We start from the raw sequence: 20,099 nt of genomic DNA, 5'->3' as shown, positions 1-20,099 counted from the left end.
GGTTGAGTCTGACAAGGCAGACTGAATCTAACTTTTTGTGTAAATCGACCCAAAGAAGGTATTTATGGCTCTGGCCCTTTAAGACGACGCGCATGCGTACGTCGCCGAGAAAGTTAACTCACTGAACTTCGTAGTCAGAAAAATTCTGATTTTTAAAACAGAAGGGAAAAGTCCATTGTGTTGACATGGCATTTCGCCGAAGAAATAAGAGCTATCCTTTCTTCAGCCAGGAGTTCCTAATTCAAAACCATGCTGACATCGTATTCGGTTTGGTGATTTTCATTCTGATTGGACTGATGTTTGAGGTGAGATGAACTCACATTCCTTTTTTCCTTCTCTCGTTTCCCTCAGCTGTTTTAAGATGGCAAAGCCTGCGGCAAACTCTAAGCTCTAACTTGAAATCCCACTTAAAGCGATTCCCGCTTTGTAGAAACGGTTGCTCATAAGATTATGTCTGTTAATTTAGCTGTTATCAGTTTCGCGGGTTTGTCGTTCGTGCTGTTTTTTTGTGTTTTAAATTTTACAAGTTTGGGGAAGGGAAAAAATGTTGCTCTGGTCGCAGTCAAAGTAACAATCTATGCGTTGCTCTTAAGGTAGGAGGAAACGGGTTAAAAAAGCAGCTGTGCACAAACTACAGCGTTTTCGTATTATTGCTTTACATGTTGAAAGTTTCCCTTTGTCTTGTCTTTAAGTTTCTAGAATCTGGGTAAAACCTAAACACTTGACTTGGGTAGCAAAGCTACGTGACCGTTTAATCGCATGACAGTGTCTTTTACAGCAAAAACTCTTTGCAAGCAATTGTTTTTGCAATTGTCAGTTACCAGACATTTCTAAAATAAAATAGGTGTTAAAGCCTTTCCTGTATTCAAATTAAAAGCAACGACTTTCCTTCCTATGAGTTCCAACAAACTTCCGCTGCCAGCCGTTTTATTTTGAAACTCGTGAACGGAAGCTGTCTGACTATTTGTCAGTGTCTTGACGCCACTAGTTAACTGCCACGTCTCAATATTTGCTGCTGTGACCCGGGGGGGTCAGCTGCTCTTAACAGGCTTTGACCTGAAGGGATTTCACCGCTGACATTTAGTGAAATAATTAAATAGATTATTCGTGTATTAGTTCTTCCTTCTGCGTGAGCACAAACACTCCCAGGCAGCCACCGCCTGGACATTTAGTAAAGTTTCAAAACGGAACCCTGGCTGTGATTACACAGCTGATCGAATAGGGGGAAAAAAATAGGGGATTTCCTTTATTTTTTTCATTACTGGAAAAAAAGAGAACAAGAGTGCTCTACATGTAGTCAGTTATGTTAAATTTTGATGACATGTCACCAGTAGCCTCGATCCACAGGGAATAACTGGCGACTTGCTTCACTGTGGCGCCCAAACTGGTATCAGGGGACCAACAAGGTCTCTTGGGGTGAGGGGTAGGAGGGGGCTGTAGTTTCATTTTTTCACTTTGCTTAATCATATGTGTTAAGGTCAGAATTTAGCATGTGGGAAACGGTAGTTTACTGCAGTGGTTCACATCCTGGGTTGAGAAGGAGATGACTGGACACCAATCTCTGATCTTTTTAATATGCAGTCTGTTAATCAGCAGAAAACTTTTTTAACAGTTTGAATTGCTTAAGCAATGAATAATCAAACCTGAGGATCTGGCCCTCTTCACCTTTTCTTATTACATTCAAGTGTATTCAAGTTTTAAGTGAAAAACAAACAAACAAACAGAACAAAACATATTTTTGTTTTCTGTACATAATGGACGATTGGTTGCAGCAATTATGGAAATGTGTGTATGTGTATGTATGTATGTATATATGTATATATATATATATATATATATATATATATATATATATATAAATAATTAGTGACAGGAATAATCAAAAGTATTTGCTTTATGCATGTTGAAATCTGGATCATCTGAATATAACAATCTGATCCTGGATCACACTCAGCAACCTGTAACAGGTGCTTGCAGGCAGGTATTGCTTTGTTTTGAAATAAGGTTTATACTGAGTTAAAACAAAAACCTCTGCCATTCTATTTTTAAATTTTTTTTCTTTTAGAAGAACATCTTAGAAATCAGTTCTCATGAGGAAGTTATGACACCAGATGTGTGACTGTCTGACAGCTCTGCTATACTGATAAGGCTATTTCCTTAATCTCACGCACCCACTTGCTCTATATATATATATATATATATATATATATATATATATATATATATATATATATATATATATATATAATATTATATTAGCATATTGACTATATGTTAAACTGATATGGCTATTGTACTTCAGTAAATGACAACCCGATTAAGGAAAAAAAGTTGTTACAACACTGCAAGGGGATGTGGGTGGGGGTTGTCAAAAATCCTTTATGAAGGAAAGACTGACTTGTGTTTGCTCTACTTGGAAGCCCACATTCTTGAGGTTGCATTCAGGCAGGTTCGCTGAACTATGCTGCTGCTGACGTCTCGTCTAATTTCCAGGCAACAGCAAAGACGGCCATACTGTTCATTCAGCCTCAGTACAACGTCACCACGTTGTCGTCAGGTACGAAGAGCCAGATTTTGATTACGTGCTTATTTTCATTCAGCCTCTATTAACCTTTGACTCATGGAGTTTCACTTCTGCCGTACCTTTTCCTCTGCGTCACGGTATTATTGAAGCTGGATGTTCTTCCAGGATGTTTAACACACCCCTGATAAATAACATCCTATGTGTGTCTCATATCTCCTGTGTGTGTTTTAGAGGGAGAGGTGACGTTGTACCATTACGGATGGAAGGACTGTGCCACCATCCTGTTCTATTTCTTCATCGCCATCATCCTCCACGCAGTAGTGCAGGAATATCTTCTGGATGTAAGCATCGTTTTACTGTTTCACAATGCCTGAGCTTTTTGGTGTGTTTTATGCTGATTATTTCCAGCAGACAGATTTAAAAAAAAATTAAAAAATGAGTAGATAAGTAAAATGAGGGAAAATGTTTTTGTTCTGGGTATGCAAATTCTTAATAATTTAGCAGAAAGGTTTTTGGAAAGGAAGCGTCATAAGGTGCCCATTGCCACAAAAGCACTGCTCCAATAAAACCCACATAAAGATTCATTAACCACTATATACACATTCTACACATTGGTTAAATGAAGGAGAACACTACAGGTTATGACCAGGTTGTACCAAGTTACATAAATCTTTCCAAGACCATAAAGAAGCTTTAAAATAATCAGAATATTACTGTTTTCAGTGTAGTCATCCAGGCTTTGAACTGATTAGCTAAAAAAAAACCTTCAGTGCACAGTATTAGCCTCTTTACTGTTTCAAAAACATGATATTATAATGAGGAAGATGCGTGCCATATACTGAAACCAGGATATGTGCTGTTTCATCTCATGGTGTTTGCATACAAATGCTCTCAGTGTGTCAATTTAAAACAAACCACATGAAGAAAAAACCCACACATGCCAGTTATGAATATTTTAAACAAAAGAGCTTAAACAGATTGATGTGGGGGGATGGCGGGGGGTGGACTGGAGGCAGAAAGAGAGCAAGGTTAGTATTTGGTCATTGTTTAGAAATAGGCCAGCGAAAAGGATCGGGGTTTTATTTTAGCAACATCACCACGGTTTCCAGCATGTCTTGAAAGGAATACTTCTTCAGGCAAGTGTTTAAAGTAGCAGCCATAAATAGCTTCTGTCATTTTTTTTTTTGTCCTCCTTACGGTAATCCTGTAACACTTCCTTGTGCATGACAAATGCCAGAGTCAACATGCCACCCATTATTGCCGGGATCTAACCTCATTCACGCGTCCTGTTGTTATGGTTCATGTTGCAGAAAGTGAACAGACGTCTTCACCTCTCCAAGAGCAAGAACACCAAGTTTAATGAGTCGGGTCAACTTTGCGTGTTTCACTTGGTGTCTAGTGTGTGGAGTTTCTACATCCTCATTACAGTGAGTGAGACTGCATTCAAGTGACAACTTCCTAGTGAAGGAAATGCCGCACATATTCTTAAAACAGGCGCTCACACGCGCACATTAATAGATAATAGTATTAAGACTTTTCAGTGTTCTAATTTCTTCACACAGGAAGGATATCTCCTGCATCCCAGCACCCTTTGGGAGAACTATCCTCATGTACATCTCAGGTATATATATTTATATATATTAATTTAACCATAAAACACTAACTGTAGCTAACAAATATCATGTTTATTAGGAGTGAGACACAATACCGATACAGCAATCTATCATAACCTTTCCTCTTCTGATACTCTTATCTTGATGCTGCTGCCAGATTTTGATTATTTTGGGGTTGGGTTTTTGGCCTGGGTATGGACCTGAGTGCAAATGATCTTCAGATGGTTAAGGCAAATTGACAGAATGAGTTTGTGCATCACGTTATATTTAATTTTGGCTGTTAAATAAATAAAGTGTATTAAAGCTATTTAATCTAAGCCCACTTAATATTTAAAATTATTTTTAAACTCTGATTCTCCAACCAGTTTTACTTGCTGGAGTCGCTACCGCCTGACTTTTTGTGGTGGTGTTTATCAAAATAACCAGGGAGAACAAGAATATGAGGTTATTAGCTATAATCATTATTAAAATATGATAATGGTAGCATACAAATGTGTACTGTAAACCAAGGTTTGACTCTCAACATCCACTGGAGCACAAACTGGGTGTCATCAGGACACTACAACACAGAGTGAACACCATGCCCACAGATACAGTGGCCAGGAAAACAGAAGAACATCATATCAAGAAGGCCCTGAGTTTATGTGGTTATCACAGCTGGATGTTTTGCATTATGCATTTGTGCAAAGTAGGAGCCTTTTAGAGTTTCTTTTTCAGAAGTGGGGATCATCAATTTTGCTGCAGAAACACGATAAGTTGGCTGTCTACAAGCTTGTTGTTTTTTTTTGTTTTGTTTTTTTGACCATAGTCCTAATTATATAATAAAACTAAGACGAAACAATCAGTGAGGCAGGATATAGATTATGTGTGCTTCTCCCTCTGTCTTACCCATGCCTGTCTGTCTGTGTCTGGTCCAGGTTTCAGGTGAAGTTTTTCTACCTCACTCAGCTTGCCTACTGGCTCCATGCCTTGCCAGAGCTCTACTTCCAGAAAGTCCGCAAGGTCAGTTGGAGAGTCCTTGAAACTGGAGGAGTTCTAAAGTGTGATTAGATAAGCTCTGTTTATACTTTGGCTCATGTATATTCTGCATGTGCATTAGACAAAGTTGGAAAAGGACGGAGGGGTGGGGGAAGGTGTCAAGCTTTAAAATCATTTGCAAATAAAGGCTGTTTGTTTTCCAGGAGGAGATTTCTCGCCAGCTCCAGTACATCTGCCTGTATTTGCTCCACATCTCTGCAGCCTATTTGTTAAAGTAAGAATCCCTTTGAAGTTGGCCAGTAAAATCCAAAGGTGTGAGTAGAGAAGACTCACTAAATGCTTGGTATTTGAGTCATTTCGAGGTCTTTTAAATTCTTTGCAGCAGCAATTTTCACTGTGCTGCTCAACTTAGTGTTTCTTTTGTCAGCAGGGATGTAAGGGAGAAACGTGGCACTCAAAGAACCTTGATTTGAAATCTGTGAGGGAAAAACATAAAGATAGTGGTGGTGGTATTTTATTATACCACCACTATTTCAGGGTTAAGTCAGATCAAACTGTACTGGTGATTCAGTTATTTTAGATAATGGCTCAAAATAAGTGTCCAGCTGCACTTCACGGTGACTCCCGAGTTGCAAGATGCAAGATGCTCGGGTTGCTTAGATGATTTCCTTTTATCACCTAATCTCTCGACTTTGTGTCTCCTCTTTCCTGCCTAGTTTAAGTCGTGTGGGTCTGGTACTCCTCTTCCTGCAGTACGTGTCAGAGTTGGGCTTCCACATCGCCAGACTCCTGTATTTCACTGATGAGAACCACCAGAAAATGTAAGCTATCTTACCTGCGAAGAGGCTTCATCAGGTTTTACTTGATAAAGGAATGAGATAGAAGTAGATCAAGCCCAACAGTGCGACCTTTTAAAAATAAACTTCAGTGTTTTTGTTCGTAAGCAACAGCATCATGTGTTTTCAGCGTTGTTCACCTTTTGACTTGGATAGTTTTACAGTACATTATAATATTACAGTGTTCTTATGATAACCACTACCTTTTTTTTTCTCCTTTTCCTTTCTCTGGGCCCAACCTCGCTGTGTGTCCTCCCCCAGGTTTGATCTGTGGGCGGTCAGCTTCGTGTTTACGCGGATGTCTACGCTGACCCTGATGTTCCTGGCAGTGGGGTTTGGTTTGGCTCGTTCTGAGTATCAGGGGCTGGACCTGGAGATGGGGAACTTCAACACTGTGTTGATAAGGTGAGTTATATTGAGAGGGGGAAAAAAAGAGCAATGTCCAACATCTGTGGATAATGATTTATTTTCTGGTACTGCAAGAACTGTTTAGAGCTACAGAAACAACATAAAAGTATAATTGCATTGTGCCCTTATAGTGTTCAGTTTTGTATTGTTTTGCATCATTCATTTTGAGGAGGATGTATAGGAGCCAGGAAGGAATTTAGATATTTTATTTAGGCTATTAAAAATATCATACATTTGCATCATATTTTTTAACATTTTGCAACACAATCGCCCATTTTTACGAGCACACGTTTGTTTTTGTTCTTTCCTTTTGCCCTTTCAGGATGACCGTTCTACTGTTGGTATGTTTAACTCAATCGTGGCTACTCTGGAAGTTTATTCGCTTCCAGCTGAGGCGCTGGAGGGAGTTCAGACACGAGCAGGCTGTTCGCAAGAAGTCTGCTGCAAAACAACCCCTAAGGCCACTAAAAAGAGATTCACGTGAGTTTAAACACCTGCTCTGCTGGCTTTCATATTTCACGTGCATTACCTGTTAAATACTTGCAAAAGAAAAAGGAAATGAGACTTAGCATTTGTCTCTTCTCTGCTGTCATTTCTGCTTTCTTCATTTATCTTTATCACACCGATTCTTACATGTGCTGCATTAACAGAGGTACTGATTTCTCCCTTCTCTGCCTGGCAGTTGGTCACCATGAAAATGGAGTTCTTAAAGCTGAGAACGGAGCCTCTCCTCGGACAAAGAAACTCAAATCCCCTTAAGATAACAAACTGACTGGCCTAAACAGGAGACCTTAGCCCTGGCCAAGGCTTCTCATCAGCACCGCAGCGAAGCTGATAGCCACTGGTCATCAAGCTTCTGGATGTGTATTTCCTGAGATGCCACGGGGACTCAGTCGCTACAGACTTAGGCTTGAATGCTGGAAAATGAAATCCAAGGAAACCCCTTGAGCCCCAACAGACATTTTCTCTTCTCATCATATCAGTATTTTTATTTTTTTTTTTATATATATACATCCACAAAGCCTGTGATCCCACCCTGAAGCACACCATTGAATGCAGAGGGAATTCAAAAGTAAAGTGAACGCAGTGTGCGGCACATTTTAATGTGTATGTCCATGCTGAACGTGTTGATTAGTCCTCATACACAAGTACTGTATTGGTTGTAGCATTGTGAGATATTGCAGCTCTTGCCATTGAGCCGGCTTTGCTTGTTTTCTATTCTGGTCCGCTGGAGCAGAAAAGCGTTACTGATGATAAAGTATGATATGAGCTTACTGTCGAAATCATACAACTGTCACTGGTCACTTAACAAATATGCATTAAATATGTATTTTGGATATTACCGCATGCTATTTCATGTTTTCTTTTTTTTTTTTTTTCCTTTTTTTGTTTTTAATTTCTTTATTAAATAATGAGATTTTTTCTGATATAAGTTTTGCATCTGAGGTCTTTTCAGCTGGTTTACATTTTATGCACCACATGTGTTTAAAACAAAACTACAAAAAAAAAAAGAATAATCACTTCTTGGAATTTATGGTGTGTGAATGGACAAATTTGAAGTCTCCTCATTAGAGACGCCATAAGGTTCATTTTAAAGCAACAACAAAAGGTCGCTGTATTTATCATTTGTCTCACTGTAAGGTATCACTTGAAAGGTGTCATGTTGATTGTTTAATTGTCAAGGAAATTTTAGTAAAGGCTTTGATTTACAGTAGATTTATTGCAGAAGAAGAACTCTGAAATAAGGAAAGTCTTCACATCAAAGAAACTGCTCTGTTGCTTCACCTGCCAATGAGAAAGGAGGGGGGGGGGGTTGGCAATTAGGATGAGCATGAACTAATTAGCATTTATTTTTTCCAAAGAGATACCTACCTGCACAAAGGTATCATTGACAAATAATTTAGTCTAAATGGCTGGTATAGTCTTTCCCATCTTGGTCAGGTGGCTGGGTAGTTAGAATTTCCACACCCAGCTTCTGCCGCAAAGAATCCAGTGTCTTGGAAGGGATGTCACTCCAGTTAGACTCCAAGTATTTGAGCACATAGTGGTCGGCATCAGTCAACACAAAGCGGTGACCAAAAACTGAAAGCGGGCAAAGGTACATTTTATAATCTTGATATTATACTAAAGATAACATTTAAAATGTCATAACTGAGAAATGTTACTGTATAAAAATGCATATATAATCATTTTCAATTTAAGTCAGAAACACGCTTAAAAGAAGTTGGGATAGCGGCATGTTTGTTTTCCCAGTCCTGATTAACATAGGATTTCAGCTGTTACCTTCCACAGTGGCCCCGATAGCGAAGTCTGCAGGTGAGTAGTACGCAGGTTTGTCTACAGTAGAGCCCGGCTTGGGGACACGGGACTTTTCCAGAAATTTTCCACCAATGACACCAGAGTTGCGTGTGGTCTTTTCAAAAATGCTGATCATGTCATTGGACAGGAAGTAGGACAGGATGAAACGGCGGTCTTCATCTTCAGGATTCTGGGAGTCCTGGAATGCAACATAGGTGGGCTTAACCAAGGTGTAAAAATAAAAATAGCTTTTTGCATAATCACCCCTTTTTTAAATAAATTTTTACTGAGGAGTAAAAATGTCTCTAATCAGTGTTTCTGAGCAAACCCTGTCCATTGCAGAATGAGGAGCAAGGCTTGGCTTTTTTTAATCTCATTAGAATGGTCTACTTTTGGTAACTTTCAGTGATTCAGTTCTTTTCAAGTCCTTTTGAACTGCTACAAATGCTCTGCTAAATGTTGCTCACCAGTCTGGCACTGTAGCGCAACACTTTATGGTCGTTCTCTAGCATCTTTACCACGTTCACTTTGGGAGGCTCGGGAATCAGACGCAAACAATTCTGAAGAGAATCCTCAAGTGAACCAAAACCATTGTAGGGAGGAACTGTCTGTAAGCATGGACAGCATGGAGAAAGAGAGAAGGAAATAGACACAAATGTACAAAAACATATACACTTCTGCTGCTGTAGTCCATCTGCTTAACTGAGCTACTATTGCCTTCCTATCACTTTGAATTGGTCTGGCTTAAAGCGGTATAAAGCATGCCTCCTCAGTGATACAGATTAGCTCTGACAGCATGGCTGGAATTGCTTTTTACCTTCTGAATCTGTCTGTGTGTATGCAATCATGGCAAAATTAGGTCCTTGAGACACTTACTATAGCAGGAACTACCTCAAAGGTAGTTTTTAGAGCTTTATCAAGTGTTTATATGACTATCTGTAGACAGATTCTGTCAGTATGATGCGTCATCACTGTGTAAGATGCGGGTGTATCGCTGACATCATAATGAACGTCAAATTCACAGATGGATGTAGTTTATAATCGTTTTGTCTGGTGTAATCCCATTCCAAGATGGGCTTCAGTTTAAATTAAAATTGTTCCAACATAAAAAACAAAATAGGTTAAATATACAGTTCAATTTACCTTCTTCCAGTCTTGAGGCATATCAACCTTCTTTGGTATCTCTGTGGACTTCATCTCCATTTCCGGGTGGTTCTTCTGGTAATATTCTTTAGTGAAGCCATCACAGTCATAAAGCAGGAAGTTGCGCCCCAGTAGTTTCATCCTTTGACCCACCTGGAAGTCTTTTGGGGAGTAATACTCATCCACCTCTTGCTTTGAGACCTCCATCACTGCGCTGGGGAAGTTCTCTAAAAATAAACAAGAGTACAACAATGTCAAAATATTATCACAATCTCTGTGTATTTTTGATGTATCTAGAAAACCGAGTACTTTGTAGAAGCCAGTGTAATTAATCTTTTTACATAACATGTCATCATTTTTTGTCATCATTGCATAAAGTCGTTTATGTCATACATAAAGTAGGCAAGAAAAAAAACATAACTGATGACATAACTCGCTTTACTGCACTGTATCAAATCAAATCGGTTAAATGCACATTTAACCAACACACAGTACTGCATCAAACCTGATTTGATCTTTTTGGGTAGTCTCTGCCTCCGCATCAGGATGGGGAAGGGATCCCGGCCGCTGTTCGGTTGGTGGACCTCTGCGATCTCCATTGTATCATCCACCAGGTAATAGTGAATGGTAACAGGCCTGGACTCCCCATACAGAGAGTCAGCATCATCCCACAGAGTGAAGAAGCGTAACACCTAACCAAAAAAGTGTAGAAGAATGAAACTACAAATACAGGCATGCCTCTATTATATCTGCCATTTATTTTATGGCAGGGATACCTGATGAAGGAATTTAATTTCTAACACTTATTAGAACTCTAACACAAATCAAGATTGGTGGATTCAAACCTTGAACATTGCTGTGATGTGACAGTGCTAAACGTGATAAATGTTACACAGTCAGCTTGTAAAGGACTGAATTTCATTCACCTTGCGGTCCATGTTGAGAAACTTGTGCAAATTATCAAATGTGGAAGGTGTAGTGTGACACGGTGGAGGGTTTTCACGACGGATGATGTAAGGATCCGCTGGCATTGGCTCAGGGTCATTTACAATCATGCCTTCACTTTCCATGAATTCCTGTATGAGGAATGAGAGATCAGAACACACAGGAAGTGTATTTATAACAGCAGACTTCTAATGCATAGTTTCATTTCCACAGCATTCAAACACATAAGGTTGTACCTTAGTAAAGGTATCACACTGGGTGATGCGGTATTTGACCCCATACACGTCCAGGTCCATACCAAGATTGAGATCTTTCCAATGGTAATGCTCTCCATGTTCATTCTTGGGCAACTGGTGCCGTTTGATCCGCTTTCCCTGTGGTATCCCAGAGTTCTCTACTGTGGGCTCGATGATGCAAATGCTGTCATCCTCTAGGTAATAGTAAATTACCACAGGGCGCACACGGTACTCCTCTTCAGGAGAATACAAGATAGCCTCCATAAAATATCCATAGTAGCGCAGCGCCTGCAAGACAGGTGGTAGTGATGAATAACAGATGAGGAACCCTTATGTTTTTATGAGTTTTACAACTATAGGTGTTACCAGACCTTCTTGTCAAGGGCCACATGAGCAGGGATGAAGTCTTCATGTACTCTTTTACCAAAGGCGCAATAAGTAAGGTCAGGTGTCTCGAAGGCTAACTCACTAATCTCTTGTTGAGTGAGCTGCTCTGATAAAAGAGGGTCGTTGCCAATGCCCACAGTGGGACGTCGGGGCAGAGCATAGCCATTCCTATAGCTCAGAGTTTGGGGTCGATGGAAGGCTGACTTCTGCAAACACAGAGGAAGAAATAAATTAGCTCAGGTAAATACAGACAGAAACATAATTACATGAAGCACTTATCACTAATTCATGCCGTTTACACTTAATATGGGAGTGTTCTGTCCAATGTTACAGTAGTCTGTGCAAGTCTTGAGCCACCCATTGTGTATATTTTGTTCCAAGTAGCCAATAATTCTCCAGGCTTTCTCAAGGTCTTTTAACATTGTTCTTTTGGCTGCTTTTTCAAGGATTTTAATTCAAGTCCTTGTTCCTGACCATTTTTAGAGGAATTCTTTAATTGTTAACCCACTTGACATTGACCTATGAATGACTGAAGCATTAAAAAAGACACCTAACTCAAGCAATGACCTTGTGTTGTCTACACATAGCAGAAAACTGTACAACATACCAATCTAAAAATATATCTCTAGTTATCTTACTAGTATACCGTCACAAAAACACATCATCTGTTCCCATAATACAGTAACACAGTTTATTAGGCACCCATGAGTAAAATGCAGTGGAGGTCTGTCGTGGTTAGGGGCTGAATTTCAGACAGCGGTGTCAAAATTAATTGAATTATGAACCGATTTTGATCAATCATGTCAATCCATAAAATTGCCGAAACCTTTTTTTTCTTTTTTTGCCAAAACACACTTCCAATGCGGTGAAGGCATAACTGGATAGAAAAACACACAAGGTAGCACAATCTGTGATAGACTGGCCTCCCCAGAGTCCAGACCTCAGTGTTCTGATAATTTTTTAAATAGCATTTTTCTACTCCCTACAATCCAACATCATCCACCCAAGTGCTTTCTATAAACCAATCACTCACATTGGAGAGCAACTTGGGGTTAGTTATCTTACCCAAGGATATTTGGCCATACTTGTAGCCAGGGATCAAACCACTAACTGTCCAATTAGCAGATGACATGCGCTACCTCCTGAGCTACCACCCCTGTTAATGTAACAAAAGGCAGCTAGAATGCAAAGAAGATTTTTAAATGTCGCCCAAAAGGCCTGGGGAACTATTCACGAAGACTACTTAAAGAAATGACAAGCATTGTTGCCTAAGAGTTCTGTTTGTGTTGAAGAATAAAGGTGCTCAGACCAAATATTGACTTTCAAGGTGATTAGAATTGTACAAACTCTGTTTTTGCCTTCCGTACTGTATTCCCATGTATGTTTGCACGTGTTCCAATACATTCTTGCACCCATTTCTCATTTCCGAGGGGTGGCTCAAGACTACTGAACAGTACTGTAGATCAAGTATTGAGCGCTATGCCTGTAGGAAGACAAAATAACAATAACATCCCTAAAGTAAAGCAAGAATAAATAAATAAATAAATAAATACAGATAAATTCTCTCTGTGTTAACTGTCAACAGTGAATTTGTTAATTTTATGAAAAAATAATAATAATTATGGGTTATTATGATTCAAAGCATTGCTGTTCATTTTTATTAGGGCTTGGTAAAATAAAATAACCTTATAAAATAACTAATAATTATCAAAGACTCTTTAGAGAACATTTAGAGACGTTTTAAAGGTCACTCGAGAGCTGGCTAGTACTTTAGCAACACAACCTAACAAGTGGAGGAATGTAAGAAGACACCTGCATTATTAAAAAATAATCGACAAATCCCCCCCCCCCAAAAAAGTAAAATTCTGTCAATCGCTAATGTTTCAAACTACTAAGCAAACCCTGTAGTTTTGTTTAATCATATTCTTACCGTCACATCTCGAAATGTATATCCCGGTAAAAATGGTAGTCCGTGGCTGTTCCCGGTACAAGACATTTCCAGTCTTGATATTTTTTATTTTTTTTAAAAAAATTTCCTCCTCTGCACAAGATGTTAGCAGTGGGAATTGTGTAATTTGTGGATTTAACAGCCGGTTTCGTTGGTGTGTAAAATTGCACGAGAGCTCTCACCGTGGTAAGTTTATGGTATCCATGGTAACGACAGAAGCGTCTCAATGGAAACAAAGCAAATATTTCCTAAAACAGATTTAAATTCGCGGTAAAAACCCCATGGAAGTTCTGAAATTCACAGCGGCAAACACAAACACAAAGGAATAAACACGGCAAAAATAAAATACAATATAATAACATGATATTAAGTTGTTATAATTTCTATTTTTATTTTAAGTATTTTTTTTAATGTTATATCCACTAAAACAAATGCATTTATCTATATAGTTGTGCTGACTTTGTATAGCTAGCCAAAGTGATTTGCAGTCATAACTTCACTCCTTATGTGCTGCATTAAAACACACTGTGGAGATCTATCTTCATCACAAGGTGGCGCTCAATAACAAATCTTACAGATCCAGTGAGCCGCTGGCTCACAAGTTCTCCTTCATGCTGTCTATGACCTCCTTGTGTAAATCCGTATTATGTATGAACTCCCTGTATTCTCAGTACTGGAATTGGGCTAAAGCGTCTTCTTTCTCCTGACACTCACAATATAGTCTTAAATTCAAAAATATAGGTCAGTGTACACAGTTGCAGCGTGTTTTTTTTTCAGAAGAAAGTGCAGAAGGAAAAAAAAAAAGACATGTTATTTTTTAACAAGGTTTATTCCAAGCACAGGAGTCATATTTTGGTCTCTCACATCACCAGTTATTGGCACATTTTAATCCCATTCAAAATTAAACACAACAAATATCCTTGTTAGAAAACAAACAAACAAACAAACAAACAAACAAACAAACAAACAAACAAACAAACAAACAGGAGAAGTGCAGGGTGTATGTATGGTGGAGGGAGTGTTGTGAAAATGACCTTAATATGTCCTGTTTACTCTTTAATTATGCTCACAAAAATACCAAACTGATTTATGAAAACTAACTCTACGCTTGAAGTCAGGGAAGCACGAGCAGAACTGGACTGACAACTGGCTATAAGATTAAAGTGGCGACATAATTCGCCACTTTCTGCAGCGCTGGTTTCCACGGGCATCTGTTTAGCATCTTTGAAATGAATACACGGATGGCGCAAGACCTGAAATTCACACATCTGTCATGAGACAAGACCATAAAAATATTTTGTAGCAAAGTCACTGATAGAAATTGGCATTTACTGGTAATGCACATTTACATCTGGGGAGAAGTGCAATGTTTAACAGACACATTCAGCTTTTACACATGGTCCACCTCAGCAAAGGGAATATGCATACAACAAGATGAATTTATGATTTCCAATCAATAAATAATTTGACCAGTTACAGAGAGACTCATCAGCTTCATTTCTGACAAAGAGATGTAACAGTTGGAAAAGGCACTGCACTGTGAGTTAAACATACTGTATCAAAAATAAGGTTTAAAAATCACTAAAACCTCTTTGAGGCTCTTTATATGATTTTTCTAGTTCTTCTCTTTAAATGCTGGCACAGCGGTTTAAATGGGCCGATCCCCTTCTTAATAGCCAAAAAAACCCCAAACATCAACCAAACACAGAAACACTAGGATTGCATCCCTGAGGTGCTAGACCAGACAACCTTCGCCAAGTATAAAAATATCTCATAATAAACCATACTTGACAACAAAAATACGCAACATTAATAAACTATTAAATATTTTAAAATATATTTCAGAAGGGCTGAGATGAATTCCCACAAAAATATCTTTTGGTTTTATAAAGCTCAAAAGGCAGCATGGTTATTCACTGTGGAAAGATTATCTTACATTGTCAAGTGCACTTGCTTTATGCTACCCCTCTGCTAAAGTTCACACTTGAATACTGGAGGGTACAGAGCATAAAGCTGTAAGTGTCACAGTCTCTTCCAGCTGCCTGGGGTTCTGTATAAACAGACCTGTCTGAGGCCTTGGTCCTTCAGTCACCATGTAGTCTCTGCAGGCCTATGTATGTCTAAGGCAGCTAACCCATAAATCCCCACTTCAAAAAGGCCTGCGGAGGTCATGGGCAAGGCAGTGCAGCCTTTCACCTCTTGCTTCCTCCAGCCAAGAGGTAAGCTTACCATACAGAAAGGGAGCTTATTGTTTTACTCAAAAGGGGAATAGCTTATGATACCCAGAGGAATATGCAAATCAGCAGAGAAGGAGGACTTTCTTTAAAAGTCTGCAATACCTTCCACTTTTCTCATCAGTAAGAGTCCAGCTGCTTTTGCATTCAGGCTTATAAAGCTTCATCGAGGCCTTGTCCCTTTCCACTCCAACCCAAGTGTGTTCTAAATTTTCGTTTGAGTCAAGTAAGCCGCCTATCAATCGTCCCTCTGCAGTCCTCAGTAATACCGATTGAGGCTCCGTGTCCCTGGGATGTCCGGCTGTCCGTTCATCCAGATCTCCCGGATGATTCGCTCCCTTTCCTCAAGCCTCTGTGCTCTTTCCAGCTCCTCCGCCGATGTGAACACGTTCATGTTGAGCGTACGCTCAAAGCGCCGGTGTCTCCGCGCCGACAGATCTGAGGTGGTGTCCCAGTCTGAGTCCGAGTCACTGGAATCGGAGGATGAGTCGGGAGGACGCGGTCGTTTCTTGGCGGGAGGCCGCTGGCGGGGCTGGCAGTCGGTGCGACAGGAGATCTGTACTACCAGGGCGAAGAGGGTGAGGAAGAGGCCCAAACACACACCACAGACAAAGAATAGCGCAGCCCTCTCTGGGTGATCTGTTGTAGAAGAAAAATTGGAAATTGTTAGTTGACTTTATGAGGAAAATGTGTCGAACACTAACCTGAGTCTTTCTCACTGGGTTTCTTATTTTTTCCTGACCTGTTTAATCAGATGCATTTCACTCAGTATAATGAACATTGTCTGCACAGCAAGTGTTCATGTGGCTTGGTTTAGTTAAGATGTCTTACAGATTCTGCTACTCCTGGTTTTCATCTTCAACAGATGTCACAGCTCTGATGGGATCTGTGTTTCACCACTGAAAAAACCAAAGTGACTCTAGCTCCATTAGTACGAGACGAGAACGGCTCTCCCTTTTCAATGAATGAATGCCATTTTCAGCTTTGAATCCTGTCTTCCTTGCATTTTGCATGCAGGTACTTTGCATTTGCATTCTGAATGCATCCAGCTCAACTGCAGACACTTCTGTTTATATTATTATCACTAATATAATCAATTTCATTTCTCTTTTACCATTAAGACGTTGAGAATTTTTCTTGAAATCCTAACATGCAACCTTTTTTGCGCTCTGAGGAAACCTTTAAAGAAAGCTAAAAGCTAAGTGATCTAAGTAACCACCTGAGCTCATGTTCACTGCATGCCTTGTGTATTTACCTGACCTTCTGTGCTGCACATTTCACTATGTATAAACTGTTTATAGCAGGAAACAGGCAAACTATTTTAGTGACTGTTTTCGCAGCTGCTTAGAGCTGGTGACCCACACTGTGTAATGTATAGAGACATTATCTCTGCTTACATCCTCTGGCCCACATTTACCCACCTATTAGTGACAAGAAATGGGAAACGGGGATTTTACACACATCAATCCATGCAGTGCAATCCCGTGGTCACCAATCTCATGGGCCAAGAAGCAACCAGGAGCTGATAATGCTCTTGAACACAGAGATCCAGCCTTATTGTTTGCTAACAGAGCAACGAGAATCCCTGCGGTGGAACTGTATCTCTTTCCCAAAGAGATCAAGTTTCTTTCGTCCGCCCCTTTATTTCCCGAGGGGCCGCCACAGCGGTTGGATCTGCATATTTCGATTCGGCACAGATTTTACGCCGGATGCCCTTCCTGGTGCACCCCTCCCATTTATCCAGGCTGCAAGGTGAATGCATTAACCTTTACACTGTGGGGCTACTCCCTAAGCAGATGCAGTTAAGATCTCTAAAAGTCTAACTGCCAGAGATTACGCTACACATGTGATGTTACAGTAGATTTCAGAACAATGTTACCCAACCTGATATGTAAGTGTAGGCTGCCAATGCGTTACTAATGAGGGCCATGTTGCCACTCGATGTTGAGTTGATGATGGGATTCATGTCCGGGGGACGCAATGGACTTTCTTCTCTTTCTTCTCCTCCTTTTCCGTTTTCAAAAGACTTTTCCTCGTCGGCGTTCGTCTCCCTGGGTTTCTTCCTTTCTGGAAAAAAATGTAAATTAACAGGACATGAGTACAAAATGAGTAGTTTACAGCAGCTACATGTACAGTTACATTATGATGGTGATGCTTTTACAGTAAATCCAGAATCTGCTGTTGCTGATTCATTGTAATGACATCAGTCTCAGTCGCCTACAGTCTCAAAGTGGTTTGGGGGAGATTTTATCACATAAATTTTCTAAAAAGATGCGTCACGCGTAAGACACACATACACATACACACACACACATACACATTCACAGGGAGCTTTGTGATTCAGAAGATAACACGACATCCTTTTCTGTAATTCATTCTGACTCAGGTCATTAAGAAACAGAGAACCACATGGAAAAGTTTGTACTCTGGAGACATTTCAAAAGCTTCCCAAAATCTTAGAAAAAATGTTTCTATTTATAGATGGGAACGACTACTTCCTGCTCTAGATTTTTCTTTTTTTCACTTCTTTCAGTGTTTACCAGCTGGGTTTTGTTGTGCACTCACTGCAAAGAGAGTGTGTGAAAGAGAGAGAAAACAGGAGCACCATGAATTAATTATGGGGATTCATACTCATGTTACAGCTGCCTTTAGTTTACCTGACGTAGTTGTTTATGGGGTAGCGTGGAACTACTGCAAGTTTAGCTCCACTGAAAAAAAGCAACCAAACCTCAGACAGTCAAAATAAACAGAAGCATTTAGTTTAGTGACCCGAGCTCTCTCTCTGTGTGTGTGGTTGCATAGTCATTTTTACATGCTTTATTTCTTTTGTCAATGAAGGTAAGCATACTCTGGTGATTTGTCACACGCAGGAATGACCTCTAATTGTAGAGTCTCTAAGGTGTGTCGGGCTCTCTTTATCTGATAAATGCAGTTTATACTGGAAGTGCTCGCTGATGAGGTAAATGCTTCCACCTGGACCTACGGCTATGTTGCACACATGAGCTAACGTTCAACCGCAATCTGTCTCAACTCACAGAAAACAGACAACTTTTGTCACATTATCAATGAAAATATAAAATACGTTGTTGTTATACTGTTGTCTCTACGAAAGAATACATTTGTGTTCAGAGGACTAGCATTCCTGTGGGAAACTAAAGACACCCTTCTTACTTCCTTAGGCAATAAGAGCATACATACCAGCCAGATATTGCTAATCAAATGCACTTCATTAACTGACAGCCAGCAAGTGTTAGCACCTCTATAAAAACAAAAGTGTTGTCAGTTCATTGGTCCAGTTTGTTCAGGTGTGTGTTAACACGACATCCCAGTGAATTCAACCTAAGATCATGTCGCGCAATGCACAGGGAAACTAACTGAAGAGTCAAAGAAAGAGCTTGACTTCAATGAAATAAATGGAAAAAGAAAAGTCAAGTAATCTGTGTGAACTGCACAGCAGCAATGCCACATCAAGAAGCAGCTGGAACCAAAGATGGAGACAATAAAAAGTTCAGTGTTTGTGTTTGTGCCATATGATGTTTACAAAGCTGTATTTTAACTTGTACACATAAAACCAATTTTGCAAGGATAGGAAATAAACAAGACTGCATTCAAAATCCATGTTTATATAATGGTATTCCTCTAAAAGCTATGATATCATGGTCTTAAGCATCACATAGTTTCGCTGAATTATAGTAACAAGCACATAAGTGTACAGAGTGAGGAATATATGATAACAGCGATAGAAAAGGCATAATTTATCAAGGCAGTAGTACAACACACAAAGCTTTTAAAATCTGAGAAATCAAAATTGGATGAGAAAATTGATATTAATCCATGTATGATTAATATAAATATGCTTATTGGCTTATGATTTGAAACAAATGGATACAAGTAGTTTATTAGTGGTGCATTAGTCTAAAAGTTCAAATCTGCCTCTTCAATTATGCATGTACTCACTTGTGTTATATAGTAAATACAGTAAGTAGTGTTTTTATGGTATGCCACTTCCTGGACTATTTTTTGGCAGAGGGCAGTGACTTCCTGGAGCCTTTGCTGTCTGCATGGCTACCTTTGGTGATCAAGCAAAAAGATTCAATCTATGTCAACATACCCATCATTTTGTGCAGTCTAACATTAACTAAAGAGAAATGCTAAAGTAAGAAGAACAAGGCACCTGAATTTACAGTGAATCACATCTTTATTTGGTTGAATATTTCTTTTGAAAACCTCTTCTTCGCCATGTTTTATCTGCTATCACACAATCTCTTTTTTTTTTTTTAATTGAAAGTTTTGTAATTATGACAGTCATCCACATGAAGAAAACAAAAACAGCAAAAAACCCCAACAAAAAACCAACAAAAAAACAAACAAACAAACATAATATGCACTGACAATAACATAATGGCACAGTGAAACCCTCAGATCTGTCCGGTCTGGGGGAGCTCCCCTCCACCTCTTTACAGGTCCCATGTCGTCAGGTTTTTGCTACTGTCCACGCAGCACTTTACAGTCCATCGCTGATGATATTCGGAAGGGTATTTCCAGTCTC

General features: G+C 39.5%; 3 protein-coding genes across 3 annotated transcripts in view; 1 reads left to right on the top strand and 2 right to left on the bottom strand.

Annotated features, from left to right (window-relative positions):
• Positions 1-106: 106 nt before the first annotated feature.
• On the top strand, positions 107-7,731 carry tram2 (translocation associated membrane protein 2). Its single transcript, XM_084953845.1, has 11 exons — positions 107-305; positions 2,494-2,557; positions 2,756-2,865; positions 3,835-3,951; positions 4,087-4,145; positions 5,055-5,139; positions 5,319-5,389; positions 5,832-5,936; positions 6,213-6,356; positions 6,682-6,839; positions 7,042-7,731. The coding sequence occupies exons 1-11, from the start codon at positions 186-188 to the stop codon at positions 7,116-7,118; spliced, it is 1,110 nt and encodes a 369-aa protein (XP_084809971.1). The 5' UTR covers positions 107-185; the 3' UTR covers positions 7,119-7,731.
• A 116-nt stretch (positions 7,732-7,847) lies between these two features.
• On the bottom strand, positions 7,848-13,493 carry efhc1 (EF-hand domain (C-terminal) containing 1). The gene is made up of 10 exons (XM_084953844.1): positions 13,299-13,493; positions 11,353-11,574; positions 10,982-11,269; positions 10,727-10,876; positions 10,306-10,492; positions 9,801-10,027; positions 9,125-9,265; positions 8,643-8,856; positions 8,232-8,441; positions 7,848-8,144 (listed from the first exon to the last, which is right to left on the bottom strand). The coding sequence occupies exons 1-9, from the start codon at positions 13,362-13,364 to the stop codon at positions 8,260-8,262; spliced, it is 1,677 nt and encodes a 558-aa protein (XP_084809970.1). The 5' UTR covers positions 13,365-13,493; the 3' UTR covers positions 7,848-8,144; positions 8,232-8,259.
• Positions 13,494-14,126: 633 nt separating this feature from the next.
• eva1aa (eva-1 homolog A, regulator of programmed cell death a) overlaps positions 14,127-20,099 on the bottom strand; it is a 76,005-nt gene continuing 70,032 nt past the window's right edge. Inside the window, exons 7-8 of the mRNA XM_084952940.1 lie at positions 17,435-17,617; positions 14,127-16,189 (exon numbers count right to left, since the gene is read on the bottom strand). Coding sequence (XP_084809066.1) covers positions 15,810-16,189; positions 17,435-17,617 — 563 coding nt within the window. The 3' untranslated portion in view covers positions 14,127-15,809. The remainder of the gene's footprint in view (positions 16,190-17,434; positions 17,618-20,099) is intronic.

The sequence above is a fragment of the Perissodus microlepis genome, chromosome 15, assembly GCF_051167445.1.
Source record: "Perissodus microlepis isolate ML-2025 ecotype Zambia chromosome 15, ASM5116744v1, whole genome shotgun sequence".
NCBI lineage: Eukaryota > Metazoa > Chordata > Actinopteri > Cichliformes > Cichlidae > Perissodus > Perissodus microlepis.
Note: the sequence above shows the minus strand (reverse complement) of the source record. Positions and strands in the feature narration are given on the sequence as shown.

What these genes read in the sequence shown, in the direction of transcription:
- tram2 (XM_084953845.1), top strand. Translation starts at nt 186, where the DNA reads ATGGCATTTCGCCGAAGAAATAAGAGCTATCCTTTCTTCAGCCAGGAG. An exon ending in TGATTGGACTGATGTTTGAG is followed by an intron (nt 306 to 2,493) that starts GTGAGATGAACT and finishes TCTAATTTCCAG; the next exon opens with GCAACAGCAAAGACGGCCAT. An exon ending in TGCAGGAATATCTTCTGGAT is followed by an intron (nt 2,866 to 3,834) that starts GTAAGCATCGTT and finishes TTCATGTTGCAG; the next exon opens with AAAGTGAACAGACGTCTTCA.
- efhc1 (XM_084953844.1), bottom strand. Translation starts at nt 13,364, where the DNA reads ATGTCTTGTACCGGGAACAGCCACGGACTACCATTTTTACCGGGATAT. An exon ending in ATGTGGCCCTTGACAAGAAG is followed by an intron (nt 11,270 to 11,352) that starts GTCTGGTAACAC and finishes CCTGTCTTGCAG; the next exon opens with GCGCTGCGCTACTATGGATA. An exon ending in TTCTCAACATGGACCGCAAG is followed by an intron (nt 10,493 to 10,726) that starts GTGAATGAAATT and finishes TTTTTTGGTTAG; the next exon opens with GTGTTACGCTTCTTCACTCT.